Consider the following 23,331-nt stretch of genomic DNA (forward strand, 5'->3'; position numbering starts at 1 on the left):
GTTTGATTTGATTTACTATTTTTTGTGAATATTTCTGCATCATGTTTATGAGAGATATTGGTCTATAATTTTCCTTTCTTAAGTCTTTAACTGGGTTTGGTATTTGGGTAATACTGGCCTCACAGAATGAATAAAGAAGTGTCACACATCAGTGCTTGGAGTGTAGTTTGTCTATGATTCCATGGGGTGAAAGTAGTTTGTCTATAATTCCATGGGGTGAACTAATGCTTCTCCTGGATCCTGTCCTAGGTGCTTTTTCTATTGGCTGATTTTAATTTGTATCCTTTCTATATAATAAACCATAACTGTGAATATACCAGCTTTCAGTGAGATCTGTGAGTTCTTCCAGTAAATTATCAAACCTGAGGGTGGTTTTGGGACTCCAATGAACTGGTGATTAGTGTGAAAAGCAAGGGAAGTCTTAGGGACCGTTTTCTTTAACTTTGTAGTGGGCCTAAACTCTACACACCTTTTCCCCTCAGATTTATTGAGGTATAATTGACAAATAAAAATTGTATATATTTAAGTGTACAGCATGGTGTTTTGATATATATATCCATTGTGAAGTGATTGCAACAAACTAACGTATTCATCACCTCACACAGTTACCAAATTTTGTGTGTGTGCTGAGAATGCGTCATTTGTCCTCTTATCAAATTAAAGTGTATAATCTATTACAGTTAACTGGAGTCATCATGCTTTATTTAGTTTCTCAGAACTAATTCATTTTATAAATGAATTTGCATTTTTTTATTGATATTTCCCTCTTTCCCCCACTCTCTGGGCACTGGTAACTACTATTCTACTCTCTGTTACTATTATCCAGTTTCTGAAGAAAGTAGTTCTATATATTGTGCCCATTATTCTAGATGATTAAGAATTAGTGGGGTTCCAGTTACTCTGTTTTGACCTGAAGTACCTTAGTATTTTAATTGTTTGGAGATGCAAAAATCTGTAAATATTGACAGGATTCATATCCTTTCTTAAAGCTCAAAAGCTCTGTAAATATAACTCCTACCAAAGTTTATATTATGTTATAATGTGTTTGTATTTGTATTCCACTCATTAATAGCAATGTGGACCTTCCAGCTGTTGTGATCCTCAAACTTGTTTGCTGAAAGCAGGATCACAATGTGATTCAGGATTATGCTGCAAAAATTGTAAAGTAAGGTTTAAGTTTGTTAATATCATCCAAGTATATAATGAATCATGTCTAGGATTTATTCTTCCCCCTTTATATTTGTTTTTCCATCACCATTTATCCCCCATATCCCCCTTTCCACTTCCACCCTCTCTTTCTCCCCTACAGTACCCAGCTGTGGTCCATATCTATGAGTTCTTTCTCCCTTTTTGTTCCTTTTTGCTCAATCCCTTTACCCCCCCCCCCCCCCCACCCACCAGAGCTGTCTGCCTGTTCTCTACCTATAAGTCTGTCTCTGTTTTGCTTGTTAGTTCAGTTTGTTCATTAGAGTCCATATGTGAGTGAAATCATATGGTACTTGTCTTTCTCTGACTGGCTTGTTTCACTTAGCACAATGTTCTCCAGGTCCATCCATGCTGTTACAAAGGGTAAACTTTTTCCCCTTTTTTTGGCCAAGTAGTATTCCATTGTGTAAATGTACCATAGCTGTTTTATCCACTCGTCTACTGAATGACATTTGGGCTGCTTCTAATTCTTGGCTATTGTAAGTAACACAGTGAACGTAGGGTGCACATATTCTTTTGAATTAGTGTTTTGGTTTTCTTTGGATAAATTCCCAGAAGTGGAGTTGCTGGGTCATAAGGCTGTTAGATTTTTAATTTTTTGAGGTAACTATACTGCTTTCTACAGTGGCTGCACCAATGTGGATTCCTACCAACAGTGCATAAGGGTTCCCTTTTCTCTACATCCTCACCAACACTTGTTTGTTGATTTATTTTTAATAGCCATTCTGGCAGATGTGAGATGATATCTCATTGTGGTTTTAATTTGCATTTCTCTAAAGATTAGTGACTTTGATCATCTTTTCATATGTCTATTTGCCAGATATCTGTATGTCCCCGTTGGAGAAGTGTCTATTTAGGTCCTTTGCCCATTTTTCAATTGGATTGTTTGGTGTGTTTTTTTGTTATTTTTATAAATTCTTTTATAAATTTTTCATATTAACCCCCTATTAGATGTATTGGTGAATATATTCTCCCATTCAGAGGGTTGTGTCTGTATTTTGTGGAAAGTTTCCTTTGCTGTGCAAAAATTTTTCAGTTTGATGTAGTCCCATATGTTTTTGTTGTTGTTTTGTTTTGTTTCCCTTGCCTGAGGAGATATGTCAGAAAAAATATTGTTACAAGAAATGTCAGAGATTTTACTGCCTGTTTCCTTCTAGGATTTTTATGGTTTTGAGTTCAACATTTAAGTCTTTAATCCATTTTGAGTTTATTTTTGTGTGTGGTGTAAGAAGGTGATCTAGTTTCATTTTTTTGCATGTATCTGTCCAATTTCCCCAACACCATTTATTGAATAAACTACCTTTAGTCCATTGTGTGTTTTTGACTCATTGTCAAATATTAACTCTAAAGGTGTGGGTTTATTTTTGGGCTCTCTGTTCTGTTCCATTGATCTATATGTCTGTTTTTATGCCAGTACTATGCTGTTTTGATTACTATGGCCTTGCAGTATATAGTTTGATATCAGGTAGCGTCATTCTTCTAACTTTGTTCTTCTTTTTCTCAAGATTGCTGTGGCTATTTGGGGTCTTTTGTGGTTCCATATATATTTTTGGAATATTTGTTCTAGTTCTTTGGAATACACCATTGGTATCTTGATAGGAATTGCATGGAATCTGTAGATTGCTTTGGGTAGTATGGACATTTTAATGATATTAATTCTTCCTACCCATGAACATGGCAGATGCTTCCATTTACTTGTATCTTCTTCAGTTTATTTCTTCAGTGTCATATAATTTTCCAAGTACAGGTCTTTTACATTCTTCGTTACATTTATTCCTAGGTATTTTATTCTTTTCGAAACAATTGTGAATGGTATTGTTTTTTTAGTTTCCCTTTCTGATAGTTCATTATTGGTGTATAAAAATAGAACTGATTTCTGGATATTTATTTTGTATCCTGCTACTTTACTGAATTCCTTGATCAGTTCTAATGTTTTTTGATGGAGTCTTTAGGCTTTTCTCTGTACAGCATCATGTCATCTGCAAATAATGACAGTTTTACTTCTTTCTTTTGAATTTGTATACCTTTTATTTTTTCTTCTTGTCTGATTGCTGTGGTTAGGACTTCCAGTATTATGTTGAATAAGAGTGATGAAAGCAGACATCCCAGTCTTGTTCCTGATCTTAAGAGAAACACTTTTAGTTTTTGCCCATTAAGTATGATTTTGGCTATGGGTTTGTCATATATGGCCTTTATTACATTGAGTTATGTTCCCTCTATTCCTACTTTTGTTGAGAGTTTTTATCATAAAGGGATGCTGGATTTTATCAAATGCTTTTTCTGCATCTATTCATATGATCATTTGGATTTTATCTTTCATTTTCTTTATGTGGTGTATCACATTTATTTTTTGCAGATATTGTACCAACCTTGCATTCCTGGAATAAATTCCATTTGGTCATTGTGTATGATCTTTTTAATGTATTGCTGGATTCAGTTTGCTAGTATTTTGTTGAGGATTTTAGCATCTATGTTCATCAGGGATATTGGCCTGTAATTTTCTTTCTTTGTAGTGTCTTTATCTGGTTTTGGAATTAGGATAATGCTAGCTTCGTAAAATTAGCTTGGGAGTCTTCCATGTGTGGGATTCTTTAGAATACTTAGACCTGTAGCTGTAAGTCAAATAAATGATCTTTCAAATAAAATTAAAGAAAGATACTAATTCAGAATCAGGTTTCTAATTTTGTGAATTTTAGTGGGATGTTGAGGCCTCTTTCTAATGCCATTATTCTCCCTAACTTGATGTTGTTATTTTTAAACCTTGATTGAGAGCTGTTGTAGAATCCTTCAATATAGAAAAATATGCATTAAAAGGGGTTATTTTCATTCACTTTATCCAACATTTGCATTTTACAAGTAAAAATGTTACTGATTGTGATAGGTGTCTGTAGGTATGTAATTGAAAGGCACAACAGATTTTCATAAATGTATAAATAATAAAACTCACTAGAAGTAACTCTTTCAAATGCTGTGTTAGCACAAAATTTAAATTATGAATTTATTATTCAAAGATCACTTGTCTTAAATATAACATTTTAATTTATATGGTAAAGATGTTGACTCCCCTCCCATTTCCCCTTTAGTTCTTTCCATATATTTGTAACAAATTCTTCATATGAGAATCCCTTTATTGAACTATCTAACATGGGTTCTGTGTTCTTTACTGTCCTTCACTGACACAGTTTTATGTTATTTTTACCTAGAATCCTACCATGTGACTCTATCCTTACCTCTGATCTTTTATCTTTTTTTTCAGTTCCACAAAAGTTTATTGAATATTTACTACTCACATTGGAAACCATCAATTAAGAAATTTGAGATAGATGGCCTCTTAAGATTCTTTATATAAATTTTTAGCATTCTATATGTGGAAGTGTTAATTAACTATAGGATAATTTAGGAGAAAGACTGCAATTACAGATATTCCATATTTACCAACCAGTGGTTTAGTAACTATATTTTATTTGAAAATTGTCTAAATTATAGTATTTTCACCTGAAAGGAATAATTATCACAAGCTAAAAGTGATTTTTCCTTCCTTGTACCAAAACAAGAAAAACCTTGGCTCTCATCACACCATAGTTGTGTTATACTTTTCCTTGTGTATATGTTTTATCTCTTGTTATAGTTAATAACATTCATGTTTTTCAATATAATTAGCATAATACTTTAATAGAAGATATTAAGAGACATTAATGAATATATAGATCATCAACCTATAAATGAAAGTAACACAATTTTGAAATAAACATTAATAAACACAGCAATCTTATATATAATGCTTTATTTTCTTATATTTTAATTTCTACTAGTTTCTACCGTCAGGTTTGCAATGCAGACCATCTGCGCATTCTGCATGTGATATTTCTGAAAGTTGTAATGGAAGCTCAGGAGCCTGTCCTCCTGATATAACTATACTCAATGGACGTGAATGTAACAAAAATTATACGTGTTATGATGGACAATGCCATGATCTTGATGCACGTTGTGAATCGATATTTGGAAAAGGTAATACTGTTTTGTAACATCTGAATAGTTTGTCTTCAATATTTTATTAACATTACCAAGACAGTGGGCAATTATATATAATTTATATTTCATATGTTTATATTTGTTATATATAAATATATATAAATTTAAATTCTTTATTCTGTTTAACGTGTATATTTTTATTTTTTAAAATTTTATTAAGGTATAATTGAGAACTAAAATGCATATACTTATGGTATGTGATTTGATGTTTTGAAGTTCATATATATTGTGAAATAATTGCCACAATTTAGCTAGTTAACATGTCCATTACATATATATATCTATGTAATACTGGCCTCATAGAATGTAATACTGGTCACATGGAGTATATATATGTATTTATATAAATGAGATTGCTGTATTATAAGGCAGTTTATTTTTAATTTTTGAGGAGTCTATATGCTGTTTTCCGTAAGAGTTGTACTAATTTTATTTCCATCAGCAGTGTACAAAAATTTCCTTTCTCCACATTCTTGCTAAAGGTTATATATTTTTTGATAATAGTCATCCTAAAATGTGTGAGTTGTGCTTTTGATTTGCATTTCCCTGATGATTAGTGATGTTGCGCACCTTTTCATATATCTGATGACTTCTTTAATGTCTTTCTTTGAGAAATGTCTCGTGAGGTCCTTTGCTATTTTAAAATTCCATTATTTGTTTTTGCTATGGAATTATATGAGTAACTTATATTTTGGAGATTAACCCCTTATCAGATATATGATTTGCAAATATTTTCTCTTATTCTATGTTTTCTTTTCACTGTATTGATTGTTTCATTTGCTGAGAAGTCTTTCAGTTTAATGCAGCCCCACTTATCTATTTTTGCATTAGCTGTCTGTTTTTTTTGTATCATATTCAAAACATTATGGCTTGTACCGCTGTACAAGACCTTTTTTCTTATGTTTTCTTCTAGGAGTTTTATAGTTTTAGGTCTCACGTTTAAGTCTCCCTCACCCCCACCTTTATTGAGATATAATTGACATATAACATTGTGTAAGTTTAGGTGTACAATGTGTTGATTTGATTCTCATATATTGTAAAGTGATTAACACCATAACATTAGCTAATACTTCCATTGTGTCACATAATTACCATTTTTTTGTGAGTGTGGTGAAAACATTCAAAATTTACACTCTTAACAACCTTCAACTATGTAATATACTTTCCAGTATATAATTTCAAGTACATAATAGACATTATGCTTTACATTAAATTCTTAGAACTTATTAATCTTATAATTGGAAGTTTGTACCTTTGATGAACATCTCTCCTTTTCTCCCATCTCCCAGCCCAGGGTAACTACCACTCTATTCTCTGTTTCTGTGAGTTTGGTGTTTTTAGATTCCACATATAAGTGATATAGAGTTTTTGTCTTTCCCTTTCTGACTTATTTCACTTAGCCTAATGCCTACATATTTTATTCATGTCGCTGCAAATGGTAGGATTCCCTTCTTTCACATAACTGAACAATATTCCACTGCATGTATGTATGCATATATCACATTTTCTTTACCAGTTCTTCCATTCAGGGAACTGTAGGGTTCCCTTTTCTCCACATCCTTGCCAGCACTTGTCGTTTGTTGATTTGTTGAGGTAGCCATTCTGACAGTTGTGAAATCAACTTAGGTGGTTTTAATATTTTGCCTATTACAAATAATGCTTCAGTGAACATGGGTGTGCAGATAACTCTTGAGATCATGTTTTCATTGCCTTTGGATATGAAGTGTATTGGAAGTGGGATTGTAGGATCATATGTTAGTTATATTTTTAAACTCTTTGAGGAACCTCCATACTGTTATTCATAGTTTCTGTGCCAGATTACATTTCCACCAACAGTGCACATGTTCCATTTCCCCCATATCCTTGCCAACTTTTACTATCTTGACTCTTAAAACAAAATTTATCTTTAGTGTTGAAAGTATTACCCTTTTTTCTGCCCCATTGATCACCTCCACCATGCATCTGCCCCACTGCCAGGCCCTCCCCATACTATTGTCTGTGTCCATGGGTTATGCATTTATGCATATAAGTTCTTTGATTAATCTCTCTCCACCCACTCCCCAACCCTTACCTTTCTTCTGAGATTCCTTAGTCTGGTCCCTGCTTCTATGTCTCTGGATCTATTTTGTTTATCATTTTATTTTGTTAATTAGATTCCACATATGAGTGAGATCAGGTGTTACTTCTCTTTCTCTGACTGGCTTATTTTGCTTAGCATAATACTCTCTAGTTCCATCCATGCTTTCCCAAAGGGTAAGATATCCTTCTTTTTTACAGCTTCATAGTACTCCATGGTGTAAATGTCCCACAGCTTTTTTATCCACTCATCTACTGATGGGCACTTGGGCTGTCTCCAGACCTTACCTATTGTAAATTGTGCTGCTATGAACATAGTGCATAAGTTCTTTGCGATTGGTGTTTGGGGTTCCTTAGGATATATTCCTAGAAATGGAATCACTGGGTCAAATGGCAGGTCAATTTTTAATCTTTTGAGGAAACTCCATACTGCTTTCTATAGTGGCTGCTCCAGTCTGCATTTCCACCAGCAGTGTACCAGGGTTCCCTTTTCTCCGCATCCTTGCCAGCACTTGTCGTTTGTTGATTTGTAGATGGGAGCCATTCTGACAGGTGTGAAGTGATACTTCATTGTGGTTTTAATTTGCATCTCTCTGATGATTAGTGACTTTGAGCATTTTTTCATATGTCTTTTGTTCCTCTGTATGTCCGCTTTGGAGACGTGTCTATTTAGGTCCTTTGCCCATTTTTAAATTGGATTCTCTTCCTTTTGTTAAGTTTTATGAGTTCCATATATATTTTGGATATTAAACCTTTATCAGAGGTGTCATTGGCAAATATATTCTCCCATACATTGGGCTCTCTTCGTTTTGTTGATGGTTTCTTTTGCTGTGCAGAGGCTTGTTATTTTGGTGTAGCCCCTTTGTTTATTTTCTCCTTTGTTTCTCTTGCCCTAGGAGACGTATTGGCAAACATATTGCTATGAGAGATGTCTGAGGTGTTACTGCCTATGTTTTCTTATAGGATTTTTATGGTTTCACAACTTACATTTAAGTCTTTTATCCATTTGGAGTTTATTTTTGTGTATGGTGTTAAGTTGGTGGTCTAGTTTCATTTTATTTCATGTACCTGGCCAATTTTCCCAACACCATTTATTAAAGAGACTGTCTTTACTCCATTGTATGCCTTTGCCTCCTTTGTCAAATATTAATTAAATGTAGTGACTTGGGTCAATTTCTGGGTTCTGTTCTGTTCCAATGGTCTATATGTTTGTTCTTTTGCCAGTACCAGGCTGTTTTGATTACAGCGGTTTTGTAGTATAACTTGATATCTGGTATTGTGAGCCCTCCAACTTTGTTCTTTCTCAAGATTGCCGGGGCTATTCAGGGTCTTTTTGGTTCCATATAAATTTTTGAAGTGTTTGTTCTAGATCTGTTAAATATGCTATTGGTATTTTATTAGATATTGCATTGAATTTATAGATTGCTTTGATTAGTATGAACATTTTAATGATGTTAATCCTTCCAATCCATGAACACGGTATATTTTTCCACTTGCTTATATCTTCCTCTATTTCTTTTTGCAACATCCTGAGGTTTTCCGAGGACAGTTCTTTTACCTCCTTGGTTAAGTTTATTCCTAAGTATCTTAATTGTTTTTAGTGCAGTGGTAAATGGGGTTATTTTTTTTCAGTTTCTCTTTCTTATAGTTCATTATTGGTATATAAAATTGCCATCAATTTCTGGGTGTTAGTTTTGTATCCAGCTATCTTGCAAAATTCATTTATTAAAAGTAGTAGTTTCTTGGTGGAGTTTTAGGATTTTTCTATGTACAATATCAGGTCATCTTCAAATAATGACAGTTTTACTTCTTCCTTTCCAATTTGGATTTCTTTTATGTTTTTTTCTTGTCTGATTGCTGTGGATAGGACTTCCAGTACTATGTTGAATAAGACTGTTGAAAGTGGACATCTCTGTCTTTTTCCTGTTCTTAGGGAAAATGCTTTTAGTTTTTGCCCATTAAGTATGATGTTGGCTGTAGGTTTGTCATATATGGCTTTTATTATGTTGAGATATGATCCCTCTATTCCCACTTTGCTGAGAGTTTTTATCAAAAATGGGTGTTGGATTTTGTCAAATGCTTTTTCTGGTCTGTTGATACGATCTTGTGGTTTTTGTCTTTCAGTTTGTTTATGTGATCTATCACATTTATTGATTTGCGAGTGTTGTACCAGCTTTGCATCCCTGGAATAAATCCCACTGAGTCATGATGCATGATCTTAATATATTGCTGTATCCGATTTGCTAATATTTTCTTGAGGACATTAGAATCTGTGTTCGTCAGGGGTATTGGCCTGTAATTCTCTTTGTAGTGTCGTTATCTGGTTTTGGAGTTAGGCTAATAATGCTGGCCTGGTAAAAAGAGCTTGGAAGTGTTCCTTTCTCTTGGATGTTTTGGAATAGTTTGAGGAGGATAGGTGTTAGTTCTTTGAATGTTTGGCAAACCACCCTTGTGAAGCCATCCAGGCCAGGGCCTTTGTGTGATCGGAGTTTTTTGATTACTGCTTCAACTTCATCAGTGGTTATCAGCCTTTTCAGGTTTTCTGACTCTTCCTCATTGAGTTTTGGCAGCTTGTACTTCTCTAGGAATTTGTCCATTTCCTCCAGGTTGTCCAGCTTGGTGGCGTATAGTTGTTCACAGTATTTTCTTACAATCCTTTGTATTTCTGTTGGGTGAGTTGTTACTTCACCTCTTTCAGTTCTGATTTTATTTGGGTGGGTCCTCTCTGTTTGTTTCTTGATGAGTCTGACTAAAGGTTCATCAATCTTGTGTATCTTTTCAAAGAATCAGCTCTTGGCATCATTGATCGTTTGTATTTTTTTAATTTTTTAGTCTCTATGTCATATTTCTGAGCTGATCTTTACTATTTCCTTCCTTCTACTTACTCAGGGGTTTTCTTGTTGTTCTCTTTCTAAGTCTTTAAGAGTCTTTTGAGTGTGGCTTTGCCTTTTCTAGCATTTTGCATATATTCGTATTACTGATTAGCTTCTTTCATTTCAGGCTGATGAACTCCTTTTAGCATTTCTTGTAAGGTAAAACAGGTTTTATGGTGATCAATTCTCTTAGCTTTTGTTTATTAAGGAAAATCTTTATCTCACCTTAGTTTCTGTAGGACAAGTTTGTTAATTAAAGTATTCCTGGGTGGTAATTTCTTTTTTCATGAATCTCTTTGTGTCTAGAAGTAGTTTGTAATTTAAGTCCATTTGTTTGATATAAGCACAGTCATCTCTGCTTTTCCTTGGGTACCACTGAAGATGTATCATCCCCTCATTTCAGCCTATGTGTGTCCTTAAATCCAAAGAGGGGGCCTTTTGTAGACAGCATATAGTTGGATCTTTTTTATTTTTTGTTTTTATCCATTTAACTAGTCTGTGCCTTTTGATTAGGAAATTTGATTCGTTTAAATTTAAGTTATTATTAGGTGAGGACTTACTATTTCCATATCATTTATGGTTTTATGTCTGTTTTACAGTTTTATAGTCTCTTCCTGTCATTCTTTTTTGTTACTTGATGATTTTATTGGTGATGATTTTATCTGATTCTTTTCTTTTTCTCCTTTGTGTATCATATGTGTTTTTTTTCTTTGCCATTAGCTTGAGACTTGCATAAACATCTTGTAACTATCTAAGAAGATAATAGCTTAACTTCGATTGTATTAAAAAAACCTACACTGTTACTCTCCCTCCACATACTTGCTGTTCTTTTAGTCAGAGTTTGCTTCTTTTCATGTCATGTAATGGAAATATAAACAACTTTTATTATTCTAACTTTCATATTACAGTGAAATTAATTTATACATCATTATTATGGTTTTATATAAATCTGTAGTTGTTTACCAGTGGGACTTAAGTTTTCACATGCTTTTGCATTTCTTTTGGCATGTTTCCAATTATTTTTAACTTTAAAAATGTCACTAATATTTATTTAAATATTGCAGTGAGATTAAAGAGATTTATGAGACTTTTATCAATTCATATAGTCATGGGTGAATATTATTTATTAGAAGACGACTGGGTCTTTTCTATCTTTTTTGTTTTTCATTTTCAGACATTCAGTATTATTTATATTAGTTTCAGGTGTATAGCATAGTGGTTAGACATTTATATAATTTACATGCTAAGCCTAGTACCCACTTGGCATCATACGTGGTTGTTACAACATTATTTATTATGTTTTTTATACTGTATTTTATATCCATGTGAGTATTTTGTAACTGCCAATTTGTACTTAATCCCTTCACCTTTTCCACCCAGTCACCTGGCTCCCTTCCCATCTGGAAACCATCAGTTCATTCTCTGTATCTATGAGTCTGTTTCTGTTTTGCTTGAATTTTTGTTTTGTTCTGTGTATTCCACATATAAGTGAAATCTTGTAGTATTTGTCTTTCTCTGTGTGACTTATTTCACTTAGCATGATACCCTCAAGGTTCATTCATGTTGTTGCAGATGGTAAGATTTCATTCTTTTTTAGCAATATTCCATTGGTAATGTATATGTACTACATCTTCTTTATCCACTTGTCTATTGTTGGGCACTTGAGTTGGCTGTTGTAAATAATGCTGCAGTGAGCATAGGGGTTTCTATATCTATTTGAATGAGTGTTTTGGATTTCTTTGGATTTCTTTGGAGTGGAATTGCTGACTCATAAGGTAGTTCTGTTTTTAGTTTTTTTGAGGAACTTCTGTACTGTTTTCCATAGCGGCTGAACCAATTTGCAATCCTAACAGTGCATGAGGGTTCTTTTTTCTTGACTTCCTCACCAATATTTGTTGTTTGTTGATTTATTGATGATAGCCATTCTGACAGGTGTGAGGTGATATCACATGGACATAAGAAAATATGGAACTGTACTATGATGTAGGTGTGCAATTTAAGACAAAAATATTATAAGAATTTAGAGCACTTGCTCAGGATGAATCAATCAGTAAAAGATAAAAAATTTACAACACATGGTGTATATGTGCCTGGTAACATCAGAGTTATTCTCTTCTATACAAATGCTGACAAAGATGAGCATATATGACAAAGATGATATGAAATTTACTGATGGAAGCAAACTGATTATATGCTTTTTAGTCTAAAAAGTTACATATCACAGAGTTTGACAATGGCCTGTAATACGTAGCTTACTAGTTCTATTAGTGTTGTTTTCTGTTTAGTTTCTTGGATTTTCTACACAAATACACAATACACAATGTCTTTTGAGAAAAATGAGTGTTTTATTTTCTATTTTCCAGTATGTACATCATTCAGTTATTTTTCTGTGTTCCACTATTTAAGATCAATGTTGAATGAAAGTAGTAAGAAATTAGTTAAACATGCCATGTTTTAGTTATCTTAGGTGGAAAGCATTCAATATTACACTTTGTTAAATAAGTGTAATGTTAGCTGTATTATGTTGGATATGGGTGTTTTCTGAGTATAAGGTTGAAGTCCTTTGTAAGGTCCTTCATAAGGTTGAAGTAATTCCCTTCTATTTCTAGTGTATGTCAAAAATGGGTGATGAATTTTTCAAATGTTTTTTCCACATTTATTGAGATGGTTATATTTTTGTAATAGTTTGTTAATATGCTATATCATATTAATTGATTTACAGGGTTTATGAAAACTTACATTTCTAGGAAAAACCCATTATATGTTATCCTTTTTCTATATTGTTGCATATGATTTCCTAATAGTTTGTTAGGGATTTTTGTTTATGTTTATGAGGTATATTAGCTGCAATCTTTTTTGTAAATTTTTAGTCAGGTTTTAATGTGAGAATTATACTCTGTTCATAAAATGAGTATAATATGCTCCCTTCTCTTCTATTTTCTAAGAATTTTGGTAACAGGTATTATTTCTAAATTAAGCATTTGACAAGAAGAGTGGTATCAGAACATGACTGAATAAGATGTCATCATTTCCCCTCAATAATAACAATTTGGAATCCATCATGGATAAAAATGTCTTTGTGGGAGCTGTGTGACTCAGTACCATACACCACTGGACCCAGAAAGTGTCTCACCCACCTGTGAATTGGGCAATAAGCATGTAGATCCTGGCTGTGGACCCTCAGTGGCCCATTAACTAGCTCCTGCCCCTCTCAGCCAAGGTCCAGCAGTGTCTGGAAGGTGTTGTCTTATGCAATCAGCAATGGATGAATGAGCCTTTGTGGAAGTCCAGGCTTCCAGTGGAGAAGTTACAACATATCTTTGGGGGGGAGGGGGAATGTGAATTTGGAAGCATTGGAGAGCTTTAGTGGCACGCATGGTAAAGCAAAAGGAGGTCTGCCAGCCCTCAGCCTGGTGCATTGCAGGATTCAGAGAAGTCATACAAGCTTAAGAACTCTACCACAAAGGGAGCAAGCGGAGTTGGAACGTTTGTATCCATAGAAGGTGTGAAAAAGCCTCAGAATCCCAGGCGGGGCTGAAGGAAGGTGTTTCTCTCATGAAGGCAGTAAAGAAAAAAGGTTCCTGCAGCTTCAAATGTGAAGACAGTAACTCAAAACTTCAAGGCGCATGAAAAATCAGGGAAACATGGCACAATCAGAGGATCACAATAATTTTCTAGTAACCAGTCTTAAAGACATGGAGATCTGTGATTTAATGAAAATGAATTCAAAATAGCTGTTTCCAGGAAGCTCAGTAAGCTACAAGAAAACACAGAAAGACAGTTCAACAAAATCAGGAAAACAATACATGAGCAAAATGAGTTTAACAAAGATAGAAATTATTTTAAAAAACACACACAAATCCTGGAGCTGAAGAATACAATGAATGAAGTCGAAAATGCAACAGAGAATCAATAGGAAAATGGACCAAGCAGAAGAAAAAAATCCAAGTTAAAAGACAGGAATTTGAAATTATCCAGTTAGAGAAGAACAAAGAGAAAAAAAGAAAAAGAGTGAAGAAAGCCTATGTGATTCATGGATACCATCAAAAGAATCAACTTGTGAATTATAGTAGCTCCAGAATGAGAAGAGGAGAGGGAGCAGAAAGCTTATTTAAAGAAATAATCAATAAAAATGGTATGGTCCTCTCAATAGATGCAGAAAAAGCATTTGACAACAACAAAAAAATCTTTAATGATGAAAATTTTAACTTATTTCTTGATTTTGTGTGTGTTTCTTGAAGCATTGCATTGTTTGCATATTTGATGGAACAGTCACCTCTTCCAGACTTTATGGACTGGCTTTGATAGGGAAATACTTTTACCTCACTGAGGTGTGGAGATTCCAGCTTTGGGGCAGTGCCAGTGGCCCAGCCTCTGTGCAGCTCCTTCAGCTAGGTCAGAGCTGCCCAAGATCACAGGGGTCCTCAAATGGCCAAAGGGCGAGGGTGAGGGCTGTTGGGTTCGTCAGTGGCAGAGGGTTTGGGGGCTTCCTGACCTCTCTCCTTGGGGGGATGCCGTAGCCAGGGGATTCCTCTGCAGCTGATCGAGCTTGTGGGTACCCTCCTGAAGGTGCTGATAGCATTGGTGTCTGATGCACAGGCACCTGTGGAGCATCAGTGTGGCTGAGGGGTGCATGGGCACTCATGAAGTGAAAGCACACCAAGGTCTGGGCTGCTGGCTAGCCCAGGGTGGCAGTGGCTCTCTTGTCACAGGCACGGGTGCACATGGAGCATCCATGGAGGCAGGGACTGGAAAATGTATGCTCATTAAGCAACAGAGGATCCAGAGTCTAGGGTTTGGATAACACTCGGGCAGTGGCCCTGGTGCCTGAGATGTGGCTGCATGTGGAGCACTGTAACTCCAGTGTGGGGCATCTCCAGTGTTTGGGGGCATGACAGCACTGGTCCTGGGGCAGCACAGCAGCAGCTCTTTCTGGGTGGGGAGCCATAGTGGGTGAGCGGGTTGCAGTGGTGATGACTATTGGTTAACTCAGTGGCAAAACCTGCTAGTGTTTTCTGTGGAGCAGGCTTCTGGGATATGCCCCAGTGAACATTTTGGGGTCCTTGACTATAAAAGCTATGGGGAGCCCACAGCTGTCTCAGGGATTGTTGAGGTCCTCAGTGGCAAAGTCTGCCAGTGTCCTCTGCAGAGGAGGCCACTGGGAACTGTGGTGGCATCTGCTGCATGGCTCATACTGGCAGTACTCATCCTTTGTGCCTAGCTGTCTCTCAGTGTCTCCACTCCCTTGAGCTCCCCAGTGATCCTTTCTGTCCAGTTATTCTCCTTTTGTCACTGTTGTTTTTTCTCCACTGTGTTGCTGTAGGTTTTTAATTGTGCTCTTGAGCCCTCCCAGGGCTATTTTCATTTGTGGATAGCTCTGTAGTTTTTGTGTATGGGGATGGGGAATGAACGCTGGCATCTCCTATTCTGCCATCTGTTGATCTCATTTTTCCTCAACAGATTATTTTAAATGGGAGAGAGGTAAATGTATTTTCTTAGCTTAGTAGAGTTTGCTCACCCATTTCTTGACAAAATATACAGAATAATCTTACCAAGAGAGATCAAGGTGTCAAAATTCCATATCATAAATTATTTTCTGAATGTTAGTATTCAGAGAGTCACTTTAGTCAATATTTGACTCCAGACTCCTAGGCTCAAAATCTGTCGCACATTTACCATTCCAGTATTGAGGATGTCTTTCACCCCTAGATAACTTCTTTGAGGGTAGTGCATTGGTTGGTGTGATAGATACAAGGGGTATAGGAACTGTGGCTATCTCAAGATAGTACTAGTGTATTTGAGGTAAAAATGAAGTGTCTTAGAACTAAAAAGAAAATGGTGCTATGGTAGAACCTCATAAAAGTGAGACCAAGATCAAGAAGAAGTTTCAGGAATTATTTGGTAGATACTACAAGTATTCAAAGTGGTTGTTCAAGGAGCTTAGTGTGTGTGAACTCATGAATGGTAATAGATTGCTTCTAAAGTGTCTGTAAGATTGCCTATGTTAACAGGAGATCCCGTTGAACTCAGTTTCCCAAACTTCCCAAATGCCTAAAATGTAGATATGTAGATGGAGATGGGTACCTGAGCTCCCACTGGTCCTCTGAATACTCTGTTTCAGTTTGGAGTTTGTATATATCAATCTGATCTCCCTATTACAGTGAACTGTAGCATCTGGCATTATATATTTTGTACAGGACACCCATTTCTAAAGCATTTTAGTTTACCGCAGTGACAATCCTGCTTATTAATTAGGGAATAAATTGTTATTACATAGATACCTAAAAATAAAGTGGTTCAAAAGTTTTCTCTCTCTCATAAAATATTCCAGATGTAGGCAAGTTGTCAAAGGTGGTTCAGCAGCCTTGCTTTATGACATTTTTCAAGAACCTGTAATTTTTATTGTTACTTGGCCATCCCTTGTGTTTATGATAGAAAGCAGTTTCCCAGCACAAAAATCTTTATGCCAGCCCATGGAATGGAAGTAGGACATGAAATTGTAACCAGCTTTTACTTAATGCTATTAACATGATGTTTTGTGTATAATTTCTGGTCATATTCCACTGGCTTTGTCATAAAACCATATCTAGTTGCAAGGGATCCTGAGAAACGTTTTTTGGTTTTGTTTTTTTTTTTTTAGCTTGGTGTTTGTGTGTCCTTCTAATAATAAGAAAGTTCTATTAGTAAGTGGAAAAAAGGAAGACTGGATATTGAGGCACAATTGCCAGTAGAGGTGCTATCTTTTCTCTCTCTTTAACTCAATAGTAGCCAAAGTTGAGGTTACGGTACTAGGACACCCTATGTGATAATCATGTTAGCCTGGAGTACCGAAGTTTATATAGAGAAGGCCGAGATCAGTATGGGTCAGAGCATCATAAACTGTTTTATTGGTGATAAGAGGCAAGATTTTACAGTAAACTTCTAGATTTATTTGTAGAGGTCTCAGGTAGGATTTTCTTATTACCACTTTCTAGGAACTGCCCAATATCTACATGGTTATTGTGGGAAATATTCTATTAGTACAGCATCGTCTTATAACTCTATATTGGTTTGACTGTACTGAGTACCTAACCAAACCCAATCCAGTTGCAGTACTCTCTAACCTTTTTACAGTTGGTAGTTCTTGAGGTGAGCATCCAACTCATACTAAGCTAGTTAGGGAGGTTATAAGTCTTTTCTTGGAATTTTGGACAGTTTAAGAGAGAATTTTCCCTCTAAGAGCTCTAGAGTTTTTGGCAGCTATTTTTTTTGGCTATGTGGAAAAAGATGGGCCTCAATGAGGTAGAAAAATGAAGCTGCAGTGTACACATAAATGAAAACAACACAGAAAGATATAAACTTTACCCATATTCCTTTTCTTAAAAATTTATCTTTAGCCCGGCCGGGCGTGGCTCAGTGGTTGGGCGTCGACCTGGGATCCAGGCGATCGGGGTTCAATTCCCGGTCAGGGCACATGCCCGGGTTGTGGGCTCGATCAATGACTCTCTCATCATTGATGTTTCTATCTCTCTCTCTCCCTCTCCTTTCCTCTCTGAAATCAATAAAGATATTTTAGAAAAAAAAATAATTTATCTTTATTGTTGAAAGTATTACAGATATCCCCCTTATTTCCCCCATTGATTCCCCTCCATCCTACATCCGCTCCCCCCTGGCCTTCCTCACACAATTGTCTGTGTCCATGGGTTATGCATATATGCATACAAGTTCTTTGATTAGTCTCTCTCCACCTACTCCTCCACCCCTGCCTTCCCACTGAGATTCATCAGTCTGTTCCATGCTTCTATGTCTCTGGATCTATTTTGTTCTTCAGTCTATTTTGTTTAATAGATTCCACATATGAGTGAGATCATGTAAAACTGAATCATGAAGAATCAGAAAACCTGAATAGGCTAATAACAACTGAGGAAATCGAAGCAATGGGTTGTGCATATATGCATATAAATTCTTTTTGTTACTCTCTCCCCCTCCACCCACCTGCCCTTCTCCATCCCTCTGACATTCACCAGTCTCATCTATACTTCCATGTCATTGAATCTATTCTGTTCATCAGTTTATTAAGTTCTTTAGATTCCATGTATAAGTGAGATCATGTGATGTTTGTCTTTCTCTTCCTGGCTTATTTCACTTAGCATAATTTTCTCCAGGTCCATCCATACTGTCCCAAAGGGTACAAGATTCTTCTTTCTTACAGCTGCATAGTATTCCATGGCGTAAATGTCCCACAGCTTTTTTATCCACTCATCTACTGATGGGCACTTGGGCTCTTTCCAGATCTTAGGTATTGTAAACTGTGCTGCTAATGAACATCGGCGTACATATATTCTTTCTGATGAATGTTTCAGGATTCTTAGTATACATTCCTAGGGGTGGAATCGCTGGGTCAAAAGTCAGCTTCATTTTTAATTTTTTGAGGAACCTCCATACTGTTTCCCATAGTGGTTGTACCAGTCTGCATTCCTACCAGCAGTGTATTAGTGCTCCCCTTTCTTCACTCCCTCGCCAGCACATATCATTTGTTGATTTGTTGATGGTAGCCATTCTTACAGGTATGAAGTGATACCTCATTGTGGTTTTAATTTGCATCTCTCTGATGATTAGCGACATTGAGCATTTTCTCATGTGTCTCTTAGCCATCTGTATGTCCTCTTTGGAGAAGTGTCTATTCAGGTCCTTTCCCCATTTCTTAATTGGGTTGTTTGTCTTCCTCTTGCTGAGTAATATGAGTTCTTTGTACACTTTGGAAATTATCCCCTTATCAGATATATGCTTGGCAAATATGTTTTCCCAGATTGTGGGGTTCCTTTGTATTTTGAGGCTGTTTTCTTTTTTTAATATATATTTTTTATTGATTTCAGAGAGAGGAAAGGAGAGGGAGAGAGATAGAAACATCAATGATGACAGAGTCATTGATCCGCTGCAGCCCACAACCCAGGCATGTGCCATGACCGGGAATCGAACCCCGATCTCTTGGATCCTAGGTCGATGCTCAACCGCTGAGCCACGCCCGGCTAGGCGAGGCTGTTTTCTTTTGCTATGCAGAAGCTTTTTAGTCTGATGTAGTCCCATATGTTTATTTTTTCTTTTGTTTCTCTTGCCCTAGGAGATGTATCGTGAAAATTCCACTGCTTGGATGTCTGTGACTTTACTGCCGATGTTTTCTTCCAGGATGTTTATGGTTTCGTGACTTACATTTAAGTCTTTTATCCATTTTGAGTTTGTTTTTGTGTATGGTGAAAGTTGGTGGTCTAGTTTCATTTTTCTGCATGTATCCGTCCAATTTTCCCAGCACCACTTACTGAAGAGACAGTCTTTACTCCATTGGATACTCTTGCCTCCTTTGTCAAATATTAACTGACCATAATGGCATGGGTCTATTTCTGGCGTCTCTGTTCTTTTCCATCGAACATGTATGCCTGTTTGTTGTACCAATACCAGGCCGTTTTGATTACAATGGCTTTGTAATACTGTTTGAAATCCAGTAATGTGATCCCTCCCACTCTGTTCTTTTTTCTCAAGATGGCTGCAGCTATTCGGGGTCTTTTTTGGTTCCATATAAATTTTCAAAATGTTTGTTCTAGGTCTGTGAAATTTGCTGTTGATATTTTAGTAGGAATTGCATTGAATTTATAAATTGCTTTGGGTGGTATGGACATTTTAATGATATTAATTCTTCCAATCCATGAGCATAGTATATTCTTCCACTTGTTTAAATCTTCCTCTGTTTCTTTTTTCAGTGTCATGTAGTTTTCCGAGTACAGGTCTGATTAATCTCATTCTCTTAATGAGCCTCAGGTGTAGAAACTCCAAGGGATAGGGCAAGAAGTTTTCCAGCAGTGATGGGAAATTGCTCCCCCGCCTCAGGCAAAAGCTGCTTGGAAGGCAGATGTCTTCCTGATGTCCTCTGCAGTATGGGGGAATGACTCTGCACAGGAATCCAGAGGGGTGCCCTCTGATTTCTGTCTTTAGAGCCCACATCCCTAGATTCTCCTCACACAGCTCCCATCCACTCTGCCCTCCCTCTGCTGGAGCCTAAGGTAAGTGGCTACATGAGAAACTTTGTGCTTTTACTCTTTAAGGGTGGGCCTGCATTTCCAGCTGTCTCTTCCTGGCAGACAGAAACCTGGCTGCTTTTCACAGCCAGATGTTATATGGGCACCTTTCTTAGTTCTGGTGCTCTTGGCTGGGAAGTCCAGCCTGGGATTTAGGCCCCAGGGTCCTCAGTGGAAACCCCCCCAGCTGAGATAGCCCTCTGGACCTTCAGTTGCTGCCTGTGGAAGCCTAGCCAGACCTCTCCTGCCTCCACACTTCCTACCAGTCTCTATGTCGTCTCCACTTTAGGTCCTTGATTATGAGGGTGCTCTCTAGCTCATCTTTAGTTGCAGTTGATTATTCAGGATGGTTTTTGTATATTTTAGTTGTAATTCCAGTTTGGTCCTGGTAGAGTGTCAGTGTAGCTTCCATTCAGTCCACCATCATCTTTAATCTGTCTACCCATATTTCTTCAAGGCCAGTGTAATAAGTGGTATTTCATTTAATCTGTCTCTTCATTCTCATAATTTTAAAAAATATGGGTTTTTTTTATTTCAGAGAGAGAAGGGGAGAGGGAGAGAGAGATAGAAAAATCATTGATGAGAGTCATTGATTAACTGCCTCCTGCACACCCCCTACTGGGGATTGAGCCCACTACCCAGACATGGGCCCTGACCAGGTATCGAACGGTGATCTCCTGGTTCATGGGTTGATGCTTAACTACTGAGCCTCATTGGCCGAGCTATTCCATAATTTTAATGGGCTTTCTGAGATTACTAGAAAATGGTTATTTCTCTATCATTTAATCTAGTGTTACAGTAGTTATCTATAGTTTATTGGAGATGGAAAAGAATTATATAGCTCAAGGAGCTTCAGATTCTATAAGTGAGTTTATGCTTACTTAATCTCTTAAGACTGTTTTAGGAACCATGAGGAAAAGAGTGCTATTTACTTAATCCATCTGTGGAAAATTTAGATTGGTTCTATCTGCGAATTCTTTGAAAAAGATTGCCTCTTTCAATAAAGAATATTTAATGATATTAGTGAGGTGACATTGGAATCATGATTTGGATGAGATCACTAAGGAGTTCATTTCAAATGTTAATGTTCAAAATTCTCTATTGCCTCAAGTAGAATAAGTATAATTTATGTTGGAGGACCTGATTTTGGATATTAAACTTCATAAGGAAGACAGATCATGAGATATGGTTACCCAAGATGTTGATTTTTTAAAATTTGTTCCATGAATATATATTGAGCACCTCAGTTGGGTAAGGCACTCTTCTAGCACTGGAAACCCTGTGATGAACAGGACAAAAAATATGGTTCCTATTCTTATGGAGGTTATATTCCACTTAAGGGTTCAGGCAATAAACAGTAAAAAATTAGTAAATAAAAAAAAATGTAGTCATTTCCATTAGTGGCATTATAGGGTTTAGACAATAAATAGTAAAGATTGGTAAGTAAATAAACAAAATCATTTCCATTAGCAGTGTTACAAAAAAACATGATGGTAGGACAAAGAGTGATGATAAAAGTAGGCTGCTTTAGATTGGGTGTTCAGGGACAGTTTGTGTGTGGAAGTGAAATTTGAGTAGAAACTTGAATATTCAGAAGGGGCTAGTCAAGAGATGATCTTGTGAAAGAGCATTTGAGGCAGAGAAAAGCAGCAGATGTTATGGTACTGAGTTGGGATTGAATTTGGTGAGCTTAAGGATAAAATGAAGGACATTGTGGCTGAAGTTTAGTGAACCAGGCCGAGTAAAGACTGTGGTAAAAAGGTTGGATTTTATTTTTTGTGTAAGGGGAAGCCATTAGAGATATTTCAATAAGAGGCTGATACGTGATTTTTATTGTTTAAAAAGATCACTCTGATTCATGGTATGGAGGATGCACTATGGGGAGTGGACATCGGTAGAAGCAGGAAGTTGATTAGAAGCCTGTGGTAGTGTGTTAGAAGAGAATTGATGATAGCGCTGGCGAGAGTGGTGGCCATGAAAAAAGTGAGAAGTGGTCATGCCAAGGCTGTATTTAGGAGGCAGTGTCGGTAAGACTTGGATTAGATAGTGGAGGCAGGTAATGAGGGGAAAAAGTAAATCAAGGATGATCCCTAAGTTTTAGCCTGAATATCTGGTTGACTAAATGGTCCCATAAACTGAAATAAGGAAGTCTAGGGTTATAACAGAATTTGGTTTTAGGATATGTTAAATTGTAAGTGCCTGGTAGTCATGAGATGAGGTGAGTCAGATGTTAAGTTATGGTCCCTATTTTATTGTACCTCATAGCCTTTTATAATAGGATACAGGGAATACAAATATATTATTTGGAATATCAAAGGGCAAATTCTCTTACTTTGTCGACTTGGTCAGTATGGTGGATTTAAGGGAATATTTGACATGTGACTTCACATTTGCAAAGTGTTGCCCTCTTAGTGTTTTCATCTCACCCTGGAAAACCCAGACTGATCTGAGAAGAAGTCCCTAACACTAACGAGAGGTATTTAAGGGTGAAGTTAATACTATGGCTCATTGGTACTTTTAGGTGCAATAGATGGACTAATGAAAATTGGACTGGATGAAGAACATGACTTTCAGTAGAATCCGTCTGACTTCTCTGTGACTAACATATTCTTTTATATTTTTTCTCCAAACTGGACTGAATTATCCAATTTCTGAATTTCCTTGGATTATCATGATGTTTAACAATTTATACATTGGCATTCCTAATCTGGTATCTCAGATTCACAACTGAACTGATTAAACATTGTGAATATTCAAAAACAACATTGCCTGTCTTTATGGATTACTTTTGATGAACCAATGTTTAAAAATGGTGGAAAGATAGCAAATTAGGAGAAGATAAAAAACTTAATATTGGGGAAAAATCCAAATCATGGAAGGGGCAGGTAAACAGGAGAAACCTTCTTGATTGTAAAAATATAGGGAAGGATTAGCTGAGAACTACCAGTGACTAAATAAACATCATCTTAATTCTCATAACAATCTATTGAGGTAGATACAATCTGCTTTTATATGTGAAGCAGCTAGGCTTAGCAAAGTTCGTTTTAGAGAAGGTAACTGCTCTGTAGAATTCTAAGATGACCCCTGAGACTCTC

The 23,331-nt window shown here is 36.4% G+C and overlaps 1 protein-coding gene across 1 annotated transcript in view; it reads left to right on the top strand.

Moving 5' to 3' along the window:
- LOC308553630 (disintegrin and metalloproteinase domain-containing protein 32-like) overlaps positions 1-23,331 on the top strand; it is a gene marked incomplete at both ends in the record, with an annotated part of 127,527 nt that overhangs the window by 79,911 nt on the left and 24,285 nt on the right. The window contains 2 exons of the mRNA XM_081129653.1: positions 1,073-1,165; positions 5,019-5,214. Of these exons, the coding sequence (XP_080985779.1) occupies positions 1,073-1,165; positions 5,019-5,214 (289 nt within the window). The remainder of the gene's footprint in view (positions 1-1,072; positions 1,166-5,018; positions 5,215-23,331) is intronic.

This window comes from Miniopterus schreibersii (assembly GCF_964146895.1).
Source record: "Miniopterus schreibersii genome assembly, chromosome: 2".
NCBI lineage: Eukaryota > Metazoa > Chordata > Mammalia > Chiroptera > Miniopteridae > Miniopterus > Miniopterus schreibersii.